This window comes from Nelumbo nucifera, chromosome 6 (assembly GCF_055504915.1).
Source record: "Nelumbo nucifera cultivar China Antique chromosome 6, China Antique-T2T, whole genome shotgun sequence".
In the NCBI taxonomy this organism is placed as follows: domain Eukaryota; kingdom Viridiplantae; phylum Streptophyta; class Magnoliopsida; order Proteales; family Nelumbonaceae; genus Nelumbo; species Nelumbo nucifera.
In genome coordinates, this window is record NC_142654.1 from 55419769 (window position 1) to 55441724 (window position 21956).

General features: G+C 37.4%; 1 protein-coding gene across 8 annotated transcripts in view; it reads left to right on the forward strand.

Annotated features, from left to right (window-relative positions):
* LOC104602032 (protein FMP32, mitochondrial) overlaps positions 1-21956 on the forward strand; it is a 44494-nt gene that overhangs the window by 17648 nt on the left and 4890 nt on the right. Inside the window, exons 1-6 of one of the 8 annotated variants that reach the window (XM_088889465.1) lie at positions 6376-7046; positions 11693-14109; positions 14289-14417; positions 14541-14604; positions 14784-14915; positions 17352-17411. In XM_088889465.1, coding sequence (XP_088745591.1) covers positions 14350-14417; positions 14541-14604; positions 14784-14915; positions 17352-17411 — 324 coding nt within the window. In that variant the 5' untranslated portion in view covers positions 6376-7046; positions 11693-14109; positions 14289-14349. Of the gene's footprint in view, positions 1-6308; positions 7047-11692; positions 14110-14288; positions 14605-14783; positions 14916-17351; positions 17412-21956 lie in introns of those variants that run through there. The other 7 variants (XM_010265576.3, XM_088889464.1, XM_010265578.3 and 4 more) reach the window with 7 other exon arrangements.

Here is a 21956-nt window from a genome sequence, read left to right on the forward strand (position 1 = left end):
ATAGGTAGTACTCAGGGCATTTGCAAAGGCTTCATCTTCCTTGTGGATGCCCCCCACTAAAGGTTGTTTATACTCTTCTTTTTTTTTTGTCAAAGTTGGTTCTGTATAGTGTATACCTTAGATTATTAAGGTGATGCTCTTTTTGTCGTTAAGTTCTTGTTGTCATATGCATGTTCTCTTAAGCCTTCTTGACGAATCCACACTCTAATTGCGGACTGTAGACAATCATGCATGGTTTTAGCGGAAATAGAGGAAAGCGGGAAGAAGAAAGGGGAAGGGGAAGAAGAGAGGTCGGGAGAGAGAGATGTGAAGGAATCTGAGGTAGAAGGGATTACGTTGTTGTTGTTTGTGTATTGTGAGGTCGGGGAAGATGAACAAGGTTTTTCTCCCAAATATCTAAATAGTTATTACAAGGGTAGTATAGGGATTAAAAAATACTGCAACGGCAAATTTCAACGGAAAGCTAACAAAAGGGGGTCTTTGTCACAAACCCCATAGTACAAGGGGTCTTTGTAATTTACCCTTGTCATTTAAATGCCTTCCTTTTATAAGCTAGCTATTGTTTGTTTAAGTAATTACTTTTGTTTCATATTGGAGGCTATAATACCATGTGGGCCCCACCTATTGGACTCGGGAGAGGGGTGCCTAACCCCTTCCCTCTCCCATCTTATTCTTACCCGGACTAGTTGGATCAATGCCTTGGGCTTTGGAGTCAATATTAAAACAAAGCATTTTAAAAATCATTTTCGGAGGTCCCATCACCTTCATTTTCTAATTTGACGAGTGGTGACTCCATTTCTAGCCCAAGTGGCAAGTGAGTCATTTTTCTCGATATTGGGGAGTTCTCGAACCATAGGTGGGGTTCACATGGGGCCCACTTGGCTTGATAGCCTTTTTCTTGTATATACGCATGCTTTTATGTTACTTTTCTTTTATTAGAATAATAACTACTCATTTCATGTTGATTAGTAGATAGTTGTTTATTGCTTTATTTATGTAATTCCTTATTTTTTTATGCATATTCTCCATGCACCATTTGCATTAGATTTTAGCATCCTATTTCCTATTAGGAGGGGGGCGGTAGGTGCTAGGCCATTTGGACTGCACCGACAACCCGCAAACCAACCACCAACAAGAAAAACCTGTTTGTTCGACGGGTGGAGGTTTGAAGGCTAACAACCTTGTTGGAGCCTTGAATCTAGGTGTCAAACTCTTCCCACATGCATCACTTTCTACGTGTCAACCTAGTCATTTAGGATGTCAGCCACTGCCACTTTGTTTGCTTGCATGCCCCCTGTGGGGCCCACATCAAATAACAACATAAAATAAAAAATATTAAAAAGGATAAAAGTCAAAAATAAATAAAAAAATCAAAAGTCCAACACAAAAAAAAGTATAAAACCAAAAATTAAAAAAATTAAAAATTAAAAAAAAAATAATTAAAAACAATACATATAATAATATAAAGAAAAACAAGTAAAACAAAAAAGGGTAAAAAACTTGAAACAAAAAAAGGGATAGTAAGGTTTAGTTAAACACAAATACACATAAAAAATTAATTAAAAAAAATTTTAATCTAAAATTTTGAACTAAAAAGGTAAAAAAAGAAATAAAAAAAAAGAAAATTAAAATAATCAAAATTCCCATTTAAAAAAATCAAATACGGGACAAGTTTTTAAAAGAGAAAAAATGTAGAAAAGATAAAATATATAAAAAATAAAAGGAGGGACAAAATCACAAATTTTTGAAAAATCCAAAACTAAAGTGTTAAAAAATAACAAAATGAATAAAAAACAAAAATAATTGATTGAAAATACTGATGTAAGAGAAATCAAAATAAAAAAAATAATAAGATAAGGAATTCAAAAAATCAACAAACATAGAAATACTAACAAAATAAAAAAGAAAGAGAAAATTAAAAAAGAGAAAGAGAAGAAAAAAGAAAAAAGAGAATAAAAAAATAAGAAAATGAAGGAAGAAAAAGAAATAAAGAAAAATGTATAAAAAAGAAAACAAAAAACAAAATCATTTAAATAAGAGATATCCGGAATATTTTTTATGGTAATTAAGAAAATTAATTATAGAACAAATATAAAAAAAATAAAAAATAAGAGAACAAGAATTAAAGATCTAAAAAGAAGAAAAAAGGAGAAAAAAGGAAGCAAGAACAAAATAAAAAAACAAAAAAATTTAAAAAACCAAAAATAAAATAAAGATATTTTCAAAATAAAAAAAAAACAAAAAATAAAATCACCTTAGATCAATCAGGAGTTACAAGTAAAAAAACACAAAGAAAAAAATAAACAAAAAAACAAAACAAGAATTAAAGATCTAAAAAGAAGAACAATGAATAAAAAAGGAAACAAAAATATTCAAAATAAACAAAATAAAATAAAAAATAAAATAAAAATATTTTCAAATTCAAAAATAAAAATAAAAAATAAAATCACCTTAGATCAATCACGGAGTTACAAGTAAAAAAAAAACACAGAAAAAAATTCAAAATGCAAAAATAAATGCAAAAATAAATGTAAAATCCAAAAAAGAAAAAAATGAAAAAAAGGAAGAAAAGAAAAGAAAAAAGAGGATGAGGATGATCTAAATTTCTTTGAGTTTGTTTTAATTAACCAAAGTTTTGGGAAATGTAATAAGTGCGTTATCAAACAAAAAAAAATGATCAAAAATCATATCATTATAAAAAGAGAGAGAGAGAATAAAAAACAAAAAAGAAGATGTATACAAAGGTGAAATAAGAAAGTAAAGCTAAGAAAAGTATAAAAAAAAAGAAAATAGAAAAAAAAACAAAAGAAAGACGAAAGAAAAAAATAAAATAAAAAGAAAGAAAGAAAGAAATGAGAGATGCTCAAGGTAAGATATAGAAGAATAAGTAAAATATGAGACAATGGTGCATAATGATCTAATTGATGTCCTTTTTCATAAGAGGTTATTCTCGAAGATCTAGAATTCAGAAGGCATTGCAGTTCAACCCGAATACTTTATCATGTCTAAAGTCCCTTCTAAAACTGATTGCATCCCTCAAGTGGCGGTCCCACCAAACACAAAGACAACAGTGTTGACTCATGTCTCGTATGGTGACTACCTCCATCTCCAAGAGACATTGAATGAAATGTCAATTAAGTTGGCCAAATTGGAAGCCAAGAAATCTCAAACTGCTCAATCTGCTCCCGCAATGGGAACCCAACCATCTTTCCCTCCTACATCCTATTCCTTTGTATCCTCTTTATCCTATAACCCTAGTCCCATGTCAGAAGCAGCATATTGGTTATCTCCCTTTGTTTTTACTACAAGAACCAAATAGACTCATCAATCAAGGACATTTCACATCTCTAATTTTGAGAATCCAACCTTACCTCAACCCACTGGTGCATCCTTGGAAGGAAAGAATTTGAATGATTGTCACCTAGTCTCCGCTCCAAGATCCCTTCAAGATTGAATTAGAGCAGATTAAAGATGAGTTGAAGAGGTTGAAAAAAGTTCAGAATTTGGGAGTTACAGATTTCAAAGAGTTGTGCTTGTACCCTAATGCGGAGTTGCATGTTAAGTTCAAAATGCCAGACCTTGAAAAATATGATGAGAAATGATGCCCACAAATGAGAAATTATTCATTCAGATGTTTTAGAAGAGCGTTATAGGGAGTGCTAGAACTTGGTTTGCAAATATGGCATATGAAAAGAAAAAGACTTGGAAATGTGTTTCAAAGGCATTCTTAGACCAACTTTCTTATAACATGGAGTTAGCACCTGATCGAACAGATCTCGAGTTTATGACTTAGAAGTCAGGAACAAGTTTATTGGATTATGCATATCGGTGGCATAAATGGAAGCTAAATTACGACACCCAATGCCAAAAGAAGAGGTGGTGTGGTTGTTTATCAAGACATTAAATGATCCATATCATACATTGTTGATTGCACAACCTTTGAAGGATTTTAGTGATGTCGTGAAGGGAACTGTCAGAATCAAAGAGGCTCTTAAAGGGTCGGATCAACCCGATGATGATCCCTAGAAATTCACCATCATTCAAGAAATCCTCTCCAAAGTATAATGAAGGGAATGAAGTGCAAGCTACTTCTGCTTTTAAGTTTCGGGTACTTCGAAACCAGGTTCGGTCCAACTCGTTTGAGAAGTGCAAGCTATTTCTGCTTTTGAGTCTCGGGTACCTTAAGCCCATTTCCCAAAAGTTTCAAAGCTGCATTTTATCCTGAATCTTCTCAAACGAGTTGGACCGAACCTTAGTAGACATATTATCCCTTGCCCATACAAGCACAGATGTATCATTTGCCTCCCATTATTAGACAGTTATGCCCTTAGCTCCAATCAGATTGATGTAAATGAATAAATTACATAATTGATTCATGTCATTGTGGTGTGTTTCTATGTAATACCTTTAAACTGGACACTTATGAGACTTGTGTTAGTTTAGAATCTTCACAGTCGTTGGATAGATCTGGGGAGATTTATCCTACCAAGGCTGACACTGATGTACCGCCAAGTTGGTTGGGGTGACTTGTCTCAGCTGCCAAGGTGAGACTTGAGGTACATGCAGTGCGGGTTTTCTTGAAGCCCTGAACCGGACCGAAATCACAATATTGCCCTGGACCTTGGAGATAGATGGGCAAAACTGGAATGTTACATCAGACCCCTAGACTCAATTATGGTATTGCACCAGGTGTTGGATTGGGTTGCCTTTGATATGCCAATCAGTGAGATCCTTATAGGGGGTCAAAACTTGGGTATGTTGGGACAGTTCGAGAATTCATCTGAGTGAGTTTTCCGCTGCATAACATATAGATTCTCTACCATCTAGCACATTATAAATTAGATTTTATGTTACATAGCACATATGTTTTCCGCCATCTAGCACATCCCAAATCAAATTTTCTGTTGCATATCACAATCTTCCACTATTTGGCACATTATAAAATTACCAGTTTTCTCACTTCATATCACATAAGTTTCGCTGCATAGCACATAGTTTTCTTTTCGCCACTTTTGCACATTATAAATCACCGATTTCTTCGCTTTATAGCACTTGAGTATTTTCTGTTACACTAGCGCATTATAATTTTAATCAAGGCTTCATCATTGTTTTCATCGCTACATGGCACATTATTGATTATGATCTTATGCTTTCTCACCTCACAGCAAATAGTTGACCTCACTCGATAAGATTATCTAATACTTGTTGGAAAGTTAACTATTGCCAAAATTAAATAGATTTCATACATTGAGATACTTTTGTCTTTGTTTTATACTTTTTTTAATGCTTTTCTTTACGACAAATGTACCTTGATTCCAAAGGTTCTTGATACCTAAGGAGGGTCACCTTACCAAGAATCAAATGGCTTGAACATGTTGAAACGATGTTGCATGAGAACTTCTTTTCATCTCAATCCTCTTTCCTCATCTTGCCCCTCTTCCAAGTTACCTTTCAAAAAACTTTGTGTGCTTCTTTTGGTATTTGTTGTTTCGTAGTTACCTACCTCACAACAAAGAGGGGTGGCTGTTAGCACTTGATTTTTGCTCAGTTCGCTGCCTGAACCTCCAATTTACCTTAAATACCTGATCAAACCCATTCAACTTCTTCGAAAACACCCAAAAACTCAAAAAATCCTAACTTTTAGCCCAAAGGCCGTTAAATCAATTGTTAAAGCTATCCAATACCAATCCAATGGCCCCGATCGACCCTCACTTACACCTCAACCATTAGATCAAACTTCATCATCAGATCCCAAACACCTCCAAATACCCACATGTGAAATCTCAGTCTAGAATACCTTAGTTTACCCTTTAATCGCACCAAGATTCCATTTCAATGTCCCAATTTGACCGAATCACAAATCTGTTTGATCTGGGGCCAATTGGTTCAATCTAACTTCACAAATCACCTCAGAATACCCAAAACCCTTACCCTGAGAAGTTTCATCCAAAACAAACCATGTTTGCCCTTTGATTGCACATAGATTACGTTTTGAGGCTCTAAATTAGCCAAATCAAACCTTTTCTAGATCTGCCCGATTCAGGCTGAGTTAGGCTAAGCTGACCCCACCAATCACCTCAGACCACCCAAAAACCCCACCTTGTAAAATTTCAGCCAAAATTATCCTCATTTACCCTTCCACTTAAAAAGATTTTGTTTCGGCTAATCTCACTAGCCCATTCACACAAAACCCTTTTCGGCGGCCAGATTCATCTCAACCTTCCATTTTTTTACTCAAAATCTCGGCTATACATCTAGAAACCCGGTTTGACCACTCTTTGACCCGGTTTGACCAGACTTTTTTGAAATTACAAAAATGCCCCTAGGAGTCTCCAAAATTACGAAGATGCCATTAACGCTATTATAAATACAGACCTAACTCTCTCTTACAATCTAAGTACCTGTTCCCCTTTTCCCCGTTCGTAAGAACAGAGGCGGCGGCAGCTCGGCGAGAGAACAATCCTTCACCGGTCTCTCTCTCTCTCTCTCTCTCAGAAGTCTACCTCTCTCTCTTGTCTCCATCTCTCCTCCTCCTCTTCTTCTTCTTCTTCTTCTTCTTCTTCTTCTTCTTCTTCTTCTTCTTCTTCCCTTTCTCTGTGATTGCAGCGGCGGATTCAAACTCAGCAGCGATCTCCTCTCCGACTTCTCACCGCCGAGCTCTCTTCCATATTTTTATTCTTCTCTATCTTCCATTTCCCCTTTTGTTCCAGTTTTCGTCCCCGCCCCTGCAAGCGGCAGACCCTCTATCTTTCATTATTCATTTTTTTTTTCTATTTGTGCTCCTTCTCACAGTTGCCGCCACCTCTCTCACCGCCGAACCAGTTGCCTTTTGCTCTGTCATTCTGCCGAACCAGTTGCCCTCTCGCATCCCGGAATGCCATCATCGGCATAGGAAGAGTCCCAAATCGTTCAAACACATTGCAAAAGTTCCCGGTTACAGGCCACATTGCAAATGAGTCTCCAGTCAGTCCGGCGACAGTAGCCATCACCCGGAGATCTCTTCCCTTACCGTTCACTTAACGAATTCAGGCCAGGATATTACTCAGGTAGCCTCACTGAAACTCTTAGTCCTGTTTTTTTACAGTGACGATTAGAGGTTGTACCTTAATTCCGGATATCGAATGGATATGGATTTATGTCAGTTGTTTATCTGTGAAGTTTATGCTGTGTAGGCCGATCAAATATAGAGGCCTCTGTTATTTTCCTTTTTTTTTATTTTGTTTCATTTTGATTTATCTGTCCGATTACAGAGGCCTGTTATTTTCTTCCTTTTCCTCTAGTTTTTTTAGTTTATTATTATTATTTTTTGTTGTTAATGATTTACGAGATTGGGGTTTCTGAAGTAATACCTGCTTGTTCATGCTAAATGATGAAGTATGCTTTGTTTAATTTCATTTGATCCTATTGATGCTTTAAGATTGCATGTGCCTAGTCTTTGTCTTTTTGTATAAGAGCAATAAATCCCTTTTACCTCATCACTGTTAATGCTTTTCAAAAGGGCATTGCTTTGTCATTTAAATGCCTTTTTTATTAGCTAGCTATTGTTTGTTTAGGTAATTACTTCTGTTTCATATTGGAGACAATAATACCATGTGGGCCCCACCTATTGGGTTCGGGAGAGGGGTGCCTAATCCCTTCCCTCGTTGGATCAGCGCCTCAGGCTTTGGAGTCACTATTAAGACAAAGCATTTTAAAAATCATTCTTGGAGGTCCCATCACCTTCATTCCTAACTGTGATGGGGTGGCGATTCCATTTCCAGCCCAAGTGGCAAGTGAGCCGTTTTTCCCTACGCTCACAAGAGGACCTTGCCTAGGGTTACTTCTAACCATTGGTCCATCTGCCTTTTCTAGTGGAGTTCCTTAGGTGGCCCTTCATCTTTAGAGAATGAAAATATGTGGATCAATCATCTAGGTTTTAATGAGAAGGTAAGATGTTGGTGGGATATGGATTTCCATGCTCTATTGCGGGAAAGCCAAAGGTTTTAATAGAAGCTACAAACGTTGAAGGTGGAAATAAAAGAATGGATAAAGTTGAATTTGGGAGATTGAAGGAGAGGAAGGATACCCTCGTTCCTTAAATTGAGGATATTGATTGAACGGAAGAGGACAGCTTTTTGGAAGATGGGGATAGAGAGAGGAGGTAGAGTTTGGAGAAGGAATTAGAGGAAACTTTGCCAAGGGAAGAACTTGGGTGGAAGTAGAAATCGAGAGAGAAGTGGATTAAGGAGGGGGTAGTGACACTTGTTTCTTTCATGCAATTGCTAATGGAAGAAGATGAAAAGGCTTAATATCCTCTATAGTGGTGGAGGATGAAGAAATTACAGACCAAGGTAAGATAGCAAAGGGCTTTATAGATCATTATATATCAATTTATAGAAGGCCTCTCAATGGAAGATGGTTAGTGGAAGGTCTTGATTGGGATGTTTTGGAAGCTCATCAAGGGTTTTTTTTGGAAAGAAGGTTTGAGGAGGAAATTAAGGAAGTTTACTTTTTTATGGATAGGTTGAAGGCTCCAGGACTAGATAGTTTGACAATGACCTTTTATCATGATTCCTAAGATAATTAAATGCAATTTGGTTAACATGTTTAGGGGGTTCCATAAAAGGGGTATAATTAGTCTAAGGATGAACTCAACCTCCATAACCTTGATCCCTGAGAAAACCAATGCTTGCCATCCAAGGGGCTTTTAGACTGATTAGCTTAGTAACAAGCATTTACAAATTGATTGGTAAGGTGTTATTTCTCAAGGTTATAAAGGTGTTGCCTTCATTAATCTCCTAGCTACAAGGTGCTTTTATTCATGATAGGTAGATTATTGATTAGATTCTAATTGCAAATGAATGTGTTGAGGCTCAAAAGAGACCAAGGAGGGAGTATCAATCAAATTGTGTTTGGAAAAAAGCTTATGACTTGGTGGATTGGGGGTTTCTAATCAATCTCTCGAGGACTTGTGGATTTGGGTAGGTTTGGGGTAAACGGACTAGAGGTTGTTTGAAATCTAGTCATTTCACCCTTAGGGGTAGGTTGGCTGAAATTGAATTTTGATGGTAGCAATGTTGGTAATCTGGCCCCCTCAGGAATTGTAGGGGTATTTAGAGATGATGGTGGTACTATATGTGCTTTGTTTTTAGGCCTAATCGAACAATGTGACTCGGCGAGAGCTGAATTCCTACTAGCTGTATTTGAGATTGAAAAAGCCAAGGAATTAGGAGTTGGTTGGCTGATAATTGAAGGTGACTCAATGGGTTGGCAAAAAAAGGGTGTAGGTTATGTTGGAAGTTGCAAAATGAATTCAGGCACTTATAATGTTCTAGTCAAATGGGCTAGAAGTGTTAACAGTTTTGTAGATACTTTAGCTATGCAAGACGATCAGAGACAATAGATGTTTTGGGCACAGTTGTAATTTCTTGGGGGGTTAACTTTGTATTGGCATTGTTTTCTTTTCACAACTTATTGGTTGTACTCTGGCTCTGGAGATTCCCTACTAAATCTAATGCTCTTTGCAACTTTGTTGTAAACAAGTATGGGAAGGATGCGAATGCTTGGGACAACAATCACCACTTGGTATGGGTCAAATCAACCAATCCTTGGAAAGGTAGTACTCAAACCTATAATATTTTCATTAAATTCACTAATTTCAGGTGGGGAATGGTAACAAAATTAAGTTTTGGATTGATCTTTAGTGGGGAGAGAGGCTTCTTACCGAGTCTTTCCGCTACTTATTTGGCCTTTCTTAGGTTAAGAATGCTTTCAAATCTTCTTTGTCCTCAATGCCTTCACCCCACGGAAATAATCAGAACTTGTTTCTTAGAAGACTTCTCAGGGATTATTCTTAGCTGAAGTAAGTTACGGGCCTCTTGAACTTCTCAAGGAGGTTCACTTGTCCCCTAAGCCTGTGGCTATTTTGGAAAATCCATCTGTATGGTAAGTTCACCAACTCTTTAAGGCCCTTGTTTCAGATCTACAAGAACCCAATTTTCTAACTAAGAAGGCGTGGGACACTATTATTCATCCAAGAGTATCATTTTTTGTGTGGGAGGTATGGGGAGAATCAATACATGTTACATCATGCAAAAGAAGAAACTAGAAGGATTGTGGATATCTCCTTATGTGTGCATCATGTGCTTTCAGGATGGAGAAATAACAAATAACCTTCTTATTCATTGTTTAATGGAGGGCTTCCAATGGAACTTGTATTTAAACCTTGATGGTTATATAGCTGGGCTGCTTTGGAGCATATTTTGGACTTTTAAACTAGTGGCATCTGTGTGGCTTCGGTAGTAGAGGAGAGATTTATTGGAACATTACCACATATGTAGTAATGTGGGGCATGTTGGAAGAGAGAAACAGAAGATAAGGCTAGATCCCACCTTTGTAAAGGGTTCTCACATTAAAGGATTATTTTGAATGATCTCCAAAGGAATCTGGTGGAGATTCTTTACACTTCATGGAGTCTCACATCCCATTGCATTGTCCAAGTAGGGTGGAGGAGGCTTCAATGAATGGACAGCCTTGGTGCGACTAGTGCTGGAGGTGAGATTTTAAGAAGAGATAGTAGTATTTTCTGGGTTTTCAGTTGGTTGATTGATGTGATTAACTGTATAAAAGCTGTAGTATTGGCTGTTTTAACAGGTTCAAGGTTAACTAAGCAACTGGGATTGTCGTCCCTTTCTATAGGAGACACTACAAATACCATTAATTGGTTAAGGGAGAGTGATGGCTAAAGTGTCATTCTTCTTGGAGACTTGACAAATACCATGACAATGTATTTGGATTTTGGAAATGTCAATGCCCTCCAAAGTATCATTCTTCTTGTGGATGTGTAGTTAGAGAATTCTCACCATTGACAACTTCTTAACAAATGTAGCTAGAGAATAACCTATGGTGTATGGTGAAGGATAACGTGATACGAGGATGGTGAAGGATAATATGATATGCGGATGGCCAAAAAAATGGCTGAAGGTTGAAATGGAGTGGTCAAAATTGACACAAAGATGGCGAGAAAAAGGGTTGAGAGGATAGAAGTCATAAATGCAAGTTTAGCTAGAAGGTTTGGATTGGAGTTGGGAGTAAAAAGTGGAAGCATGGGTATTATTTGAATGGGGTAAGGATAGTGTTTTAGGAGTGCGGAAGTTAAAATAGGGGCTTGTTTTTGTTTATGTTTCATAGTAGAAATGATGCTGACTGGGTTTTGGAGGTAAAGGAAAGCAGGGACTACGACTTTAGATTAAGTTGGTAGTTTCCAGCGACAGGTTTGGCTCAATAAGTTAATGAGAATATAACATTTGGAAATGCATTGAAATATATAGGTCCTTGGTGTAAGCTTTCTTTTGTTACCCTTGGTAAGGAGTCACTAAGCCTGCTAAGAGTCTCGTATGAAGTTCAATGTAGTTGTCTATAATCTTAGTTTGGCTAATGATTTTATGGCCACTTGTATGAGTCCAAAATGAATAAAATTAGACTTAGGTTTTCTTTTATAGGCTTCAATTGTCTCTTGACCTATTAGGTGGAAGTCTTCATATTTAATATCTAATGTTATTGTTTTTCCTATGGTTTTTTATGTTAAAGTCTGTCTTAGACTAAGTATTCCCTTTCTATATATTTTTGAAGGTGCTATTTTAGGAATTGCCCAATTCTGTAGGGATTTTTCTATATTATTATAGCTAAGTTCTTCCATATTTTTAATGGACAGGGATTTGGTGATGGTTGGACTAGAGCTACTAGTCAGAAGGGTTCTCTTTTTTAGACAAAGAGATTTAACCTAGCAAAGCAAATCGCCGAATTTGTCCCCAACGACGCCGCCTCCCTACAAGCAGTTGCTTTGGTCATTCATTTGTGAAACGAAATAGAGAAAGGGCTCCAACAGAATTCAAAAAATTTGCAAAGAAATAAATTTAATTTCTTCGGTCCTCCCTTCTAACATTCCCAAAATCTGCTTTGAAAACCTATTTTCCCTCAGTTGTTCGTTCAAAGTCCAAAGAGACCATGAGTGGTGATTATAGCCGATAAGATTACTTACTACACCGGCGAATCCCTCTCCTTCATACTTCTGTTTGGGAGGTTTATCTTTATCATGTAAAAGAAGAAGATGAGAAAAGAAAAGGCTGATGTCTTGCGCTCCAAGGAAACAAATAAAACTCCCTCATTGAGTCTCCCTTTTTTTATCTATCTATTGGCACTATTTATATTGAAATCGGTGGAAAATCTTCTCGTCTGACCCTTCTCTTCAAAGTTCAAACTTTAAAGCTAAAACAAACCAAATTGAGAAACATTGTTAATGAGGACGATGGAGAAAGGGACTCCAAAGATCGATTTCGTAGAGGTTTAAGGGATGGTGAGTCAAATTGTGTTATTGAGCTAATTCATTTACTAGAATCCGTTTGCTTGGACCCCACTTCTTTTGATCAAAGGGTTTGGACTCCTCTTCCAAAAGGTACTTTTACTTGCTCTTCTTTTCTAAAATCCCTCAGTTCTAACCCCTTTTCCCAAGGATTCCTTGTCAAAGAAGTCTGGGCGCGACCTATTCCCCCAATAATTGCTGTATTTTGCTGGGAAGTCTTCTATGGGAAGATCAATACTTTGGAAAACTTACAAAAAAAGAGACCCTCGCTTTGTCTTTCCCCAAATTGGTGTTCCTTGTGTAAGGCCGAGAGTGAGGACTGTGTCCATTTGCTGATCTCCTGTTCCTTTGCTACAACTATATGGAGGTGGAGCCTTTGTTTATTTGGAGGTAGGTGGTCTTTGCCTTCTGATTTAAGTTTGTTATTCAACCCATCTGTCTTTGTTTGGCACACTAGAAGAGGTAAGGTCATGTGGAAATGTGTCAGGGCAGCCACTCTGTGGACTCTTTGGGAGGAAAGGAATGCAAGAATTTTCTTAGAGAAGGAAAGAGGGTTAGATGAAATGAAGGATTGTATCCTAACAAGAGCAATCCATTGGCTGAAAACTGTGATATCTTTGATGACTTCTCCTTTGATGATTTGTGGAGAAATTGGCTAGTAATAGCTAACACTTCAACAAAGAAAGATAGAATTCTGTCAGAATGGATTCCGCCTTTGGAAGGTGTCATCAAGCTGAACTTTGATGGAAGTAGCCAAGGCAACCCCGAGCCTTCAGGTATAGGGGGTATCCTAAGAAATAAGGACAGCAACATAATTTCCCTATTCTCAGGACCGGTGGGAGTGGGGGATTCCACAAGGGCAGAAATCCTTGCTGCAGTACAAGGAATTCAGATCGCCAACCAGCTTGGGGTGGAGCATCTCCTAGTTGAAGGGGACTCTCAGGTGGTAACCAGGTGGCTCCTAAACTTGGATACCACCATTTGGGGCTACAAAGATCTCATAAAAAAAGTAAAGTGGTTAACCAGTAATATGAGAGTTGAGGTAAAATGGGTTAGTAGGTCTGCTAATTCTTTGGCTGATGCTTTAGCCAAATAGGGGGTTTCTAGGGAAGATCTTTTGTGTGCTTCTATGTAAGTTGTTATTAATTTGGAAATCTGTACTTAACTAGCCCGGAGAGGTTGCAACTCGTACCTTTCCTTGAGGACTTTGTACTATTGTCTATTGCTGTTTTATAAAATCATTTCAATTATCAAAAAAAAAGGGACTCCAAAGATCTTCTCCCTTTCTCAGAAATAGGTTGTTGACTGGGACCATTGGGTGCTTTCCTCGCTACACGGTTGCTCGCCCAAAACCAAAGTCCTCTCTTTGGACTTTGAATGGACAATAAAGGGAAATAGGTTTTTGAAGCGGATTTTGGGAATGTTAGAAGAGAGGACCAGAGGAATTGACATTGTTTCTTTGTAGATTTTTTGAATTATGGTGGAACCCTTTCTCTAGTTTGGTTTCACAAACGAATGGCCAAAGCAACCGGTTGTAGTCGGGCGGTGTTGTTGGGGACGAATTCTGCGATTTGCTTCACTAGGTTGATTCACTTTAATGGATCAAATGCGACAAATGCTATAGATTGTATGTCGCCTGATTCTTCCATTAGGTTGTCTAATTCTTTCGCTTTGAAGTCGTCACCTTTTCACAGATTCGATTGCGATTGATATCTCAACTTGTTAAATCAAACAACAAGCGTGCATTTCTGGTTGATACATTGGCTTTGGTAATTAATCGTTAAAAGTCTTTTCATTATTGTTATATTATTGCTTTTCTTCAAGATTAAATTAAGGAAATATAAGTCTAGGATTATGCAAAATATATTTTCAAGCAATTCGGTTTCTATTGAATCAATTTTATCTTTTGATTTAATTGTCTTGAGAAAGTGTGAACTTGGATATCCAGGTTAGAAGATTGGAAGCACAAGTCTGGTGGATTCCTTTCTCTAGTTTCGTTTCACAAACGAATGGCCAAAGCAGCCGCTTGTAGGCGGGCGGTGTTGTTGGGGACGAATTCTGTGATTTGCTTCACTAGGTTCAATCACTTTAACGGATCAAATGCAGCAAATGTTATAGATTGTTTATCGCCTGATTCTTCCATTAGGTTGTCTAATTCTTTTGCTTTGAAGTCGTCACCTTTTAACAGATTCGATTGCAGATTGATATCTCAACTTGTTAAATCAAACGGAAAGCATGCATTTCTGGTTGATACATTGGCTTTGGTAATTAATCATTAGAAGTTTTTTCATTATTCTTATATTATTGCTTTTCTTCAAGATTAAATTAAGGAAATATGCAAGTCTAGGGTTATGCAATATATTTTCAAGCAATTCGGTTTCTGTTGAATCAATTGTATCTTTTGAGTTAATTGTCTTGAGAAAGTGCAAACTTGGATATCCAGGTTAGAAGATTAGAAGCACAAGGTGTGCCCTCGAAGCAAGCCGAGGCAATAACAGCTGCTATTACCGAGGTGTTGAATGACAGTTTGGAAAATGTTGCACAATCCTTTGTTTCAAAAGGAGAGATGCAGAAAGTAAGGAAGTCTCACCTGTCTTCTTTTAGGCTCCTTTTGGTTTGTGGGAAGATTTGGGTGGGATGGGAAAAGTTCACTTTACATCGTTTGGTTATACAAGGGAAAATAATGGAAATATTCCTTTTTTGTGGGAAAATAAATGGAGAGAAAAATGTTTGGTTTACCTTTTTTTTGTCAACTAAACCCAAAAATAAAATATTATGTTTTATTCAAAAAGATTTGTCCATCAATCCCCAATGAAGGGAATACCACAGTTTCTTTCCCTTCTTACAAATAGTGTATGCTATTTTATGAGCTATCTCATTTTTCTGCAAATAGCTCTATTACTTCATTCCTATATATTTAATCGCAGCAGTTACAATCTAATTTTGATGTTTAAACACAACTACATATACATGGCATTCGAAAAAAATTTATCTGCTAGGTTTTGCCTTTATAGCTGCTTTTATTCCTTATAGTATTGCCTGCCATTTAGATTCCAAAGGATTCAGATTGAGATGTGCAACCTACCATTGCTACACCCTGCAATTTTGCTTGATTAGCACACAATCTATAGCAGCAGCTATAAAGGGCTCTATATTGTTGTATCTTTAGCAGTAGTAGTAACTAGAAAGAGTGAATTACACCCATAACTATAACCATGGGGTCAATCATGCAATCTTTTGTTTATAGCATCCTATATGAACCAGAATACAATAGCAACCTTCTCCAAAGCTTGTCTCTATTTAGATTTAGCAATGTTATTAACGAGTTTCAATCTGTTTCTGTTCTGTGATGATTCCATAGAACATCTTAGTGCTTGCTAGAAGATGTTCAGATGGAGATCCAGCCAAATTTCTCTTGCAAAATGGCAGGAGAAAAGTAAATGATGCATTGTTTCCTAATGTACACCACAAAGAAGACATGCTTTATCTTCTTCATATAAGAAAAAAAAAAAGCTTGTCCTTAGTGGGAATTGCATCCCAGTAAACTCTCCATAGGAAAATATGGAATCCAAATGGAATTTTTAGCTACCATGTATTTCCATTGTACCACTTGATGAAAATAGCTGGGGTAGGACTTTTTAAAGAGCTTGTATGCAGGATTTTACTGTCTAAATGCAAGAATTTGAATGTTTTCATAGCAATTGATCATGGTGCAAGTGACCCGAAGGAATGATTATTATTTCCTTCATAGTGCCTTGAGGGAAAATTTAAACAAGAGTTTGTAAATCCCATTGGTCATTTGGTGGGGATGAAACTTCGATACATCTTCTTGGCTTAAAAGAAAATGAGAAAAAAGTTATTGTTTATAGCCCCAAATAATCTACGACTACAAAGAAAAACAAATAAAAGGCCATATTAATTAGATATTATGAGTGTGCATAGTTAGTTATGAAGCTAGGCCTAGTTTTGAAGCTAGGGATGGAGGTTTGGTGGAAGGTGATAAACTTAACTAATTAAATTGAAACAAGGCAAAACACCAAAAATGAAACAGGGCAAAACAAATGTGGAGGAATCCTGTACAATACAGACCCACCAACTTACTGAAGGAATTTTTGAAATGAAAGTACAGGTTAAGTCCTTAAGCTATGTTAGGGATAAGAAGAAATATGAAAATCAGCCTATGCATCAATGGAGGAGGGGGTTGGAATTGTTTTGAGACATTGTAAAAAAATAGAAATAAGACAAAGCCCTTTTATCATATTTAGGAAAACCCAGATTTAAGATATTAAACTCAAGTGGGTGAAAAGTTTAGACCTAGGAAAACCCAAATATGAGATATTGAACTCAAGTAACTCAGACCTGGATGATAAATAGCTCAGAAAGGTATTGGTGCATAGAAACAATTGACATAGGCCGACCATCATTGTTAGGTACAAGGCAGCCGCGGTGGTGATAGCATATCAAAGTTGCAGACCAAAGGCAGCCATGGTGGTAATACCAAGTAGTGTGGAAATCATAAGGAATCTAAATAGAGTTTTACCTTGACTAAGAAACATGAGATGAGAACATAGCTTTTTATGTCATTTATTGGAGAGATCTGCTTGATGCACAAAATGGAGAAGACAAACTCTCTTTGACAAGCCCTGTTAAACTTTCCCTCAATTTTCCTTTCCTACCGGGGTCACACTGTTTTGGTGTGACCCAGCATCCCACTTTTTGAGAAATCGTGTCCCACAATTTTCCCGTCCCATCCTTGTGCATCCCACAAACCAAACTCAAGAAAATAGAATCTTTAAAGAATATTCCTATCATCCCTTTCTCACAAACCAAACGCAGCCTTATGTTTTATCTTAAGCTTGTATTTCATATTTGAAGGCATTGGTAATTTTTTCCCAATAGCAGCAACTATACCCTTTGCTGTTCTGAAGAACAAACTGCTTTTTAATATGTTAAATGCCACAAAATCCCCTCTTTTTTTACTTCTAATTGTCTAATTTTGTTCTTTCCACAGAGTGAGATGACACAAGAATCTAGCCTGTCAAAATTCAAATCTGAAGTTAAGAGTTCCCAGGTGCTAATTGCAATTCCTTTCTATGAATACTAGATTTTAGTTTTTCATATTTATATATCTTGATGTGTAAAATATAAGGCAGTTTATGCATAACTGTTTTGAATGTGAAGTTAGCTGATTGTTGACAACATGGCATTGGTCCATATTTTTACTGTTCTAAAATAGAGTTCCATTTAGAAAAATGACCCAAGGATGAAACAATTTTATTTGCATAACATTCATTGGAAAAAAAACCCATTTATGAATCTTTCCAAAGATAAGTTAGATTTGGTACCAAATATTACAAATCAAATTTGGATCTAGAAATATCCAATCTGATATGATCCTTTTGTAGCCCTAATTTGGGTTGGCAATGAAGTAATTTAGTTAATTGTCAAAAAGAAGCCCCCAGCTACTAGCAAAGAAAAGGAAACCTAAATGAAAAAAATAAAGAACACTTGCCTATATTATTTAGTGAACATAGAGCTGGTATCATGGTGGATAGGAGATTGCTCTAATTATTTAATGCCCATATATCAGCTTTTACTGTGTGTTTTATTCTGCAAAAGCTGTTTGGTAAAATGTTGCTTTCACAGCATTATTTTGAGAGTAAAAGTACAAACAAGCAATTGATAACACATATTTTACTTCACGTGTTATGTCATATAATATAATTCATGTCAACGAATATTTAATTTTAAACTTGAAACATTCAGCTGCCACCTGTATTGGGATTGTTTTCTTTTCACAACTTACTGGTTGTACTCTGTTTTTTTTCATCTTTAATGAAATTCTGTTTTCTGGGTTGCTGATAAAAAGTAAAAAAAAGAAAAATAAACTGTGGAAAGGGGATGGTGAGAAAAGAAGTTGTTGAGTAAAATGGGAGAAGATTTGCATCAAAAGGAAACTGGTGGGTTGGGATCGGGCATATCATGGAAAGGAACATGGTTCTCCTATGAATATGGCTCTGGAGATTCCCTACTAAATCTAATTCTCTTTGCAACTTTGTTGTAAACAGCAAGTACGAGAAGGATGTGAATGCTTGCGACAACAATCACCACTTGATCTGGGTCAAATCAACCAATCATTGGAAATGTAGTACTCAAACCTATAATATTTTCTTTAAATTCACTAATTTCAGGTTGGGAATGGTAACAGAATTAAGTTTTGGACTGATCTTTAGTGGGGAAAGAGGCTTCTTACTGAGTCTTTCCCCTGCTTATTTGGTCTTTCTTAGGTTAAGAATGCTTCCATTTCTTCTTGTCCTCAATGCCTTCACCCCACGAAAATAATCGGAACTTGTTTCTTAGAAGACTTCTTAGGGATTATTCTTAGCTGACAGAAGTGTGACTATAGAATTTGGAAAATCAACCTGTTGGGTAAGTCCACTAACTCTTTCTTTAAGGCCCTTGTTTCAGATCTGCAAGACCCCAATTTTCCAGCTAAGAAGGTGTGGAACTTTATTATTCATATGAGAGTATCATTTTTTGTATGGGAGGTATGTATGGGGAGAACCAATACATGTGACATCATGCAAAGGAAGAAACTGGAAAGATTGTGGATATCTCCTTATGTGTGCATCATGTGTTTTCAGGATAGAGAAATAGCAGATAACCTTCTTATTCATTGCTCAATGGCGATATTTTGATGGAACTTGTATTTAAACTTGGATGGTTATATAGCTGGGTTGCTTTGGAGCATATTTTGGACTTTTAAACCAGTGGCATCTGTGTGGCTTCGGCAGTAGAGGAGAGATTTATTGGAGCATTACCACATATATAGTATTTTGGGGCATGTGGAAAGAGAGAAGCAAAAGATAGGGCTAGATCCCACCTTTGTAAAGGGTTCTCACATCGAAGGATTTTTTCGAATGATCTTCAAAGGAATCTGGTGGAGATTCTTCACACTTCATTGGGTCTTGCATCCCCTTGCAGTGTTCAACTAGGGTGGAGGCGGCTTCAATGAATGATTTTAAGAAGAGATGATTTTTTGGGTTTTTAGTTGGTGGATTGGTGTGGTTAACTCTATGAAATCTGACGTATCGACTGTCTTAACAGGCCCGAGGTTAACTATGCAACTGGGATTGTCGTCCCTTTCCATAGGAGACACTACAAATACCATTAATTGGTTTAGGGAGATTGATAGTGGTCCTTAGAGGCTGGCTAAAGTATCATTCTTCTTGGAGACTTGACAAATACCATCGACGGGGAACCAATACCATGGGAATGTATTTGGATTTTGGAAATGTCAATGCCCCTCCAAAGTATCATTCTTCTTGTGATGTGTAGTTAGACAGGATTCTCACCATTGACAACTTCTTAATGAATGCATCTAGAGAATAACCTATGGGTGAAGGATAACATGATACGAGGATTGTGAAGGATAATATGATGAGGATGCCAAAAAAATGGCTGAAGGTTGAAATGGAGTGGTCAAAATTGACACAAGGATGGTGGGAAAAAGGGCTGAGAGGATGGAAGTCATAAATGCAAGTTTAGTGGGAAGGTTTGTTGGATTGGAGTTGGAATAAAAAGTGGAAGCATGGGCAGCATTTGAATGGGGTAAGGATAGAGTTTTGGGAGTGCGGAAGTTAAACTGGGGCTTGTTTTTGTTTATGTTTCTTGGCAGAAGTGGTACTGGCTGGGTTTTGAAGGCAAAAGTAAAGGAAAGCAGGGACTACGTTAGATTAAGCTGGTGGTTTCCTGTGGCAGGTCTGACTCAATAAGGTAGAGGAAGAAGAGTGGTTTGGATGGGAGTTTTGGCTTTTCCCCTGCATGTGTGGTGTATCTTTGCCTTTAACGCAATTGGGGGTTTCTATGACAAGTTTATGAAATTGGATGAGAGGAATAGAAGGTGGGAGGAAATTGATGTTGTAAGAATCTTGTGGAAGTTGAAGAGATCTTTGCTGTTCCAAGTTCTAAAATGCTTATGTTTGAGAAGAGTACGAATTAAGGATTTATGTAGAAGGGGAAGATAGCTCATTCTTTAGGGCAGAAGATGGCATTGAGAGGGGAGAAAAAGAAAGCAGGGGAGAGGAGAATGCAGATTGGGGGATGAGTCTCGGGTCTGTTGCTCTGGTGAGATGGGGAATGCGAACTACTGCTCAGAAGTGGAAGACAATGGAGGAGATAGGTTGAGGGGCAATGAGGAAAATTCGAGTAGGGATGAGGAGTTAATTAAGGAACACATGGATAAAGACATTGATGATAGATAGCTAAAATGTGATTGGCATTGGATGAGACACAACCGGTTATTAATGTGATTGGCATTGGAAGCTGGGGCCCACTTATTAATTCTGAAACATAGGTTTCGAAAATTGGGGAGAAAAAAAGGTCATGCCTTTAAATTGGGGAGAAAAAAAAGAGGTGCATTTAAACCCTTAAAAGGAAAGGCGGAGAACTTCGTTTCGGTGGTAGCAAGGTAGAATAGAATTGGTAGGAAGACATTGGTTTCAAAGGGAGTGGGTTGGATTGAAGAATCTTCAAAGCTCTGTTTGGTGCAAGCAGATGACCATTCCAAGTGAGCTGATTGATGGGATTGTTGAGTTGGAGAGGTTGGACTCCAAGCGGCAGGTTGTTAATGTGATTTACTTCGGTTCCTTCTTAGTTGAGGTTCAAGCTGAAGTTGCTAAGGTGGGTGGTTCTTTTCTAGCAATCCGGGACAATGAATGTTTAGGAGGGAGGGAGAAAAGGCGGATGTGGAAGACAAAGTGGAGGAAGTAGTTGGGGGGGAGGAGCATTGAGAAGGGGAGGTTTCTAAAAGGGTTGAGAACAAGCTATTTGAAGACTATAGAAAAAGGTAAGCCCTGAAGTTAATGCAACCTTCTTAGCCCTTATCCCAAAGAAAATAGATGCAAAGCATCCTAAGGATTATAGGACGATTAGTTTGGTGACAAGCATCTATAAAATCTTGGCCAAAGTGTTGTCCATGAGAATCCAAATAGTACTACCATCCATCATTAGTCAAGCACAAGGTGCATTCGTGCAAGGAAGGCAAATAACAGATCAGATCCTAATAGCAAATGAGTGTGTGGAGGACATGAGAAAGTCGGGGAACCAAGGTTTTGCGTGTAAGCTAGACTTAGAGAAGGCTTATGATCTTGTGGATTGGAGTTTTTTACTAGAGATCCTTCGGTGTTGTGGCTTTGGAGATAGATGATGCAACTGGGTAAAGGTGGCTTTGGAGATAGACTGCCATTACTCAGTCTTGGTCAATGGGATGGTCAGAGATTTTTTCCCAGCTTATCGAGGCCTTAGACAAGGTGACCCACTCTCCTTGTTTCTTTTCACCTTAGTGGCAGATGCTTTCAGTAGATTAATCTCTAAGGCAGATAGGGAAGAGGAGGTGAGTGGTTGGAGGATAGGAAGGAACAATGTCCGGGTAACCCATCTACAATTTGCTGATGATATCATAATATTTTGTGAAGGGGGTGACAGGCAAAAAGTGAGGAACCTTAGAGCATTGTTACAACAGTTTGAGAAGGCTTCAATTTGAAGATAAACATGGATAAGAGTTGTGTGGTAGGAGTCAATATGGATGAGGAGAGTATTCAGTCTGTGGAAAGTT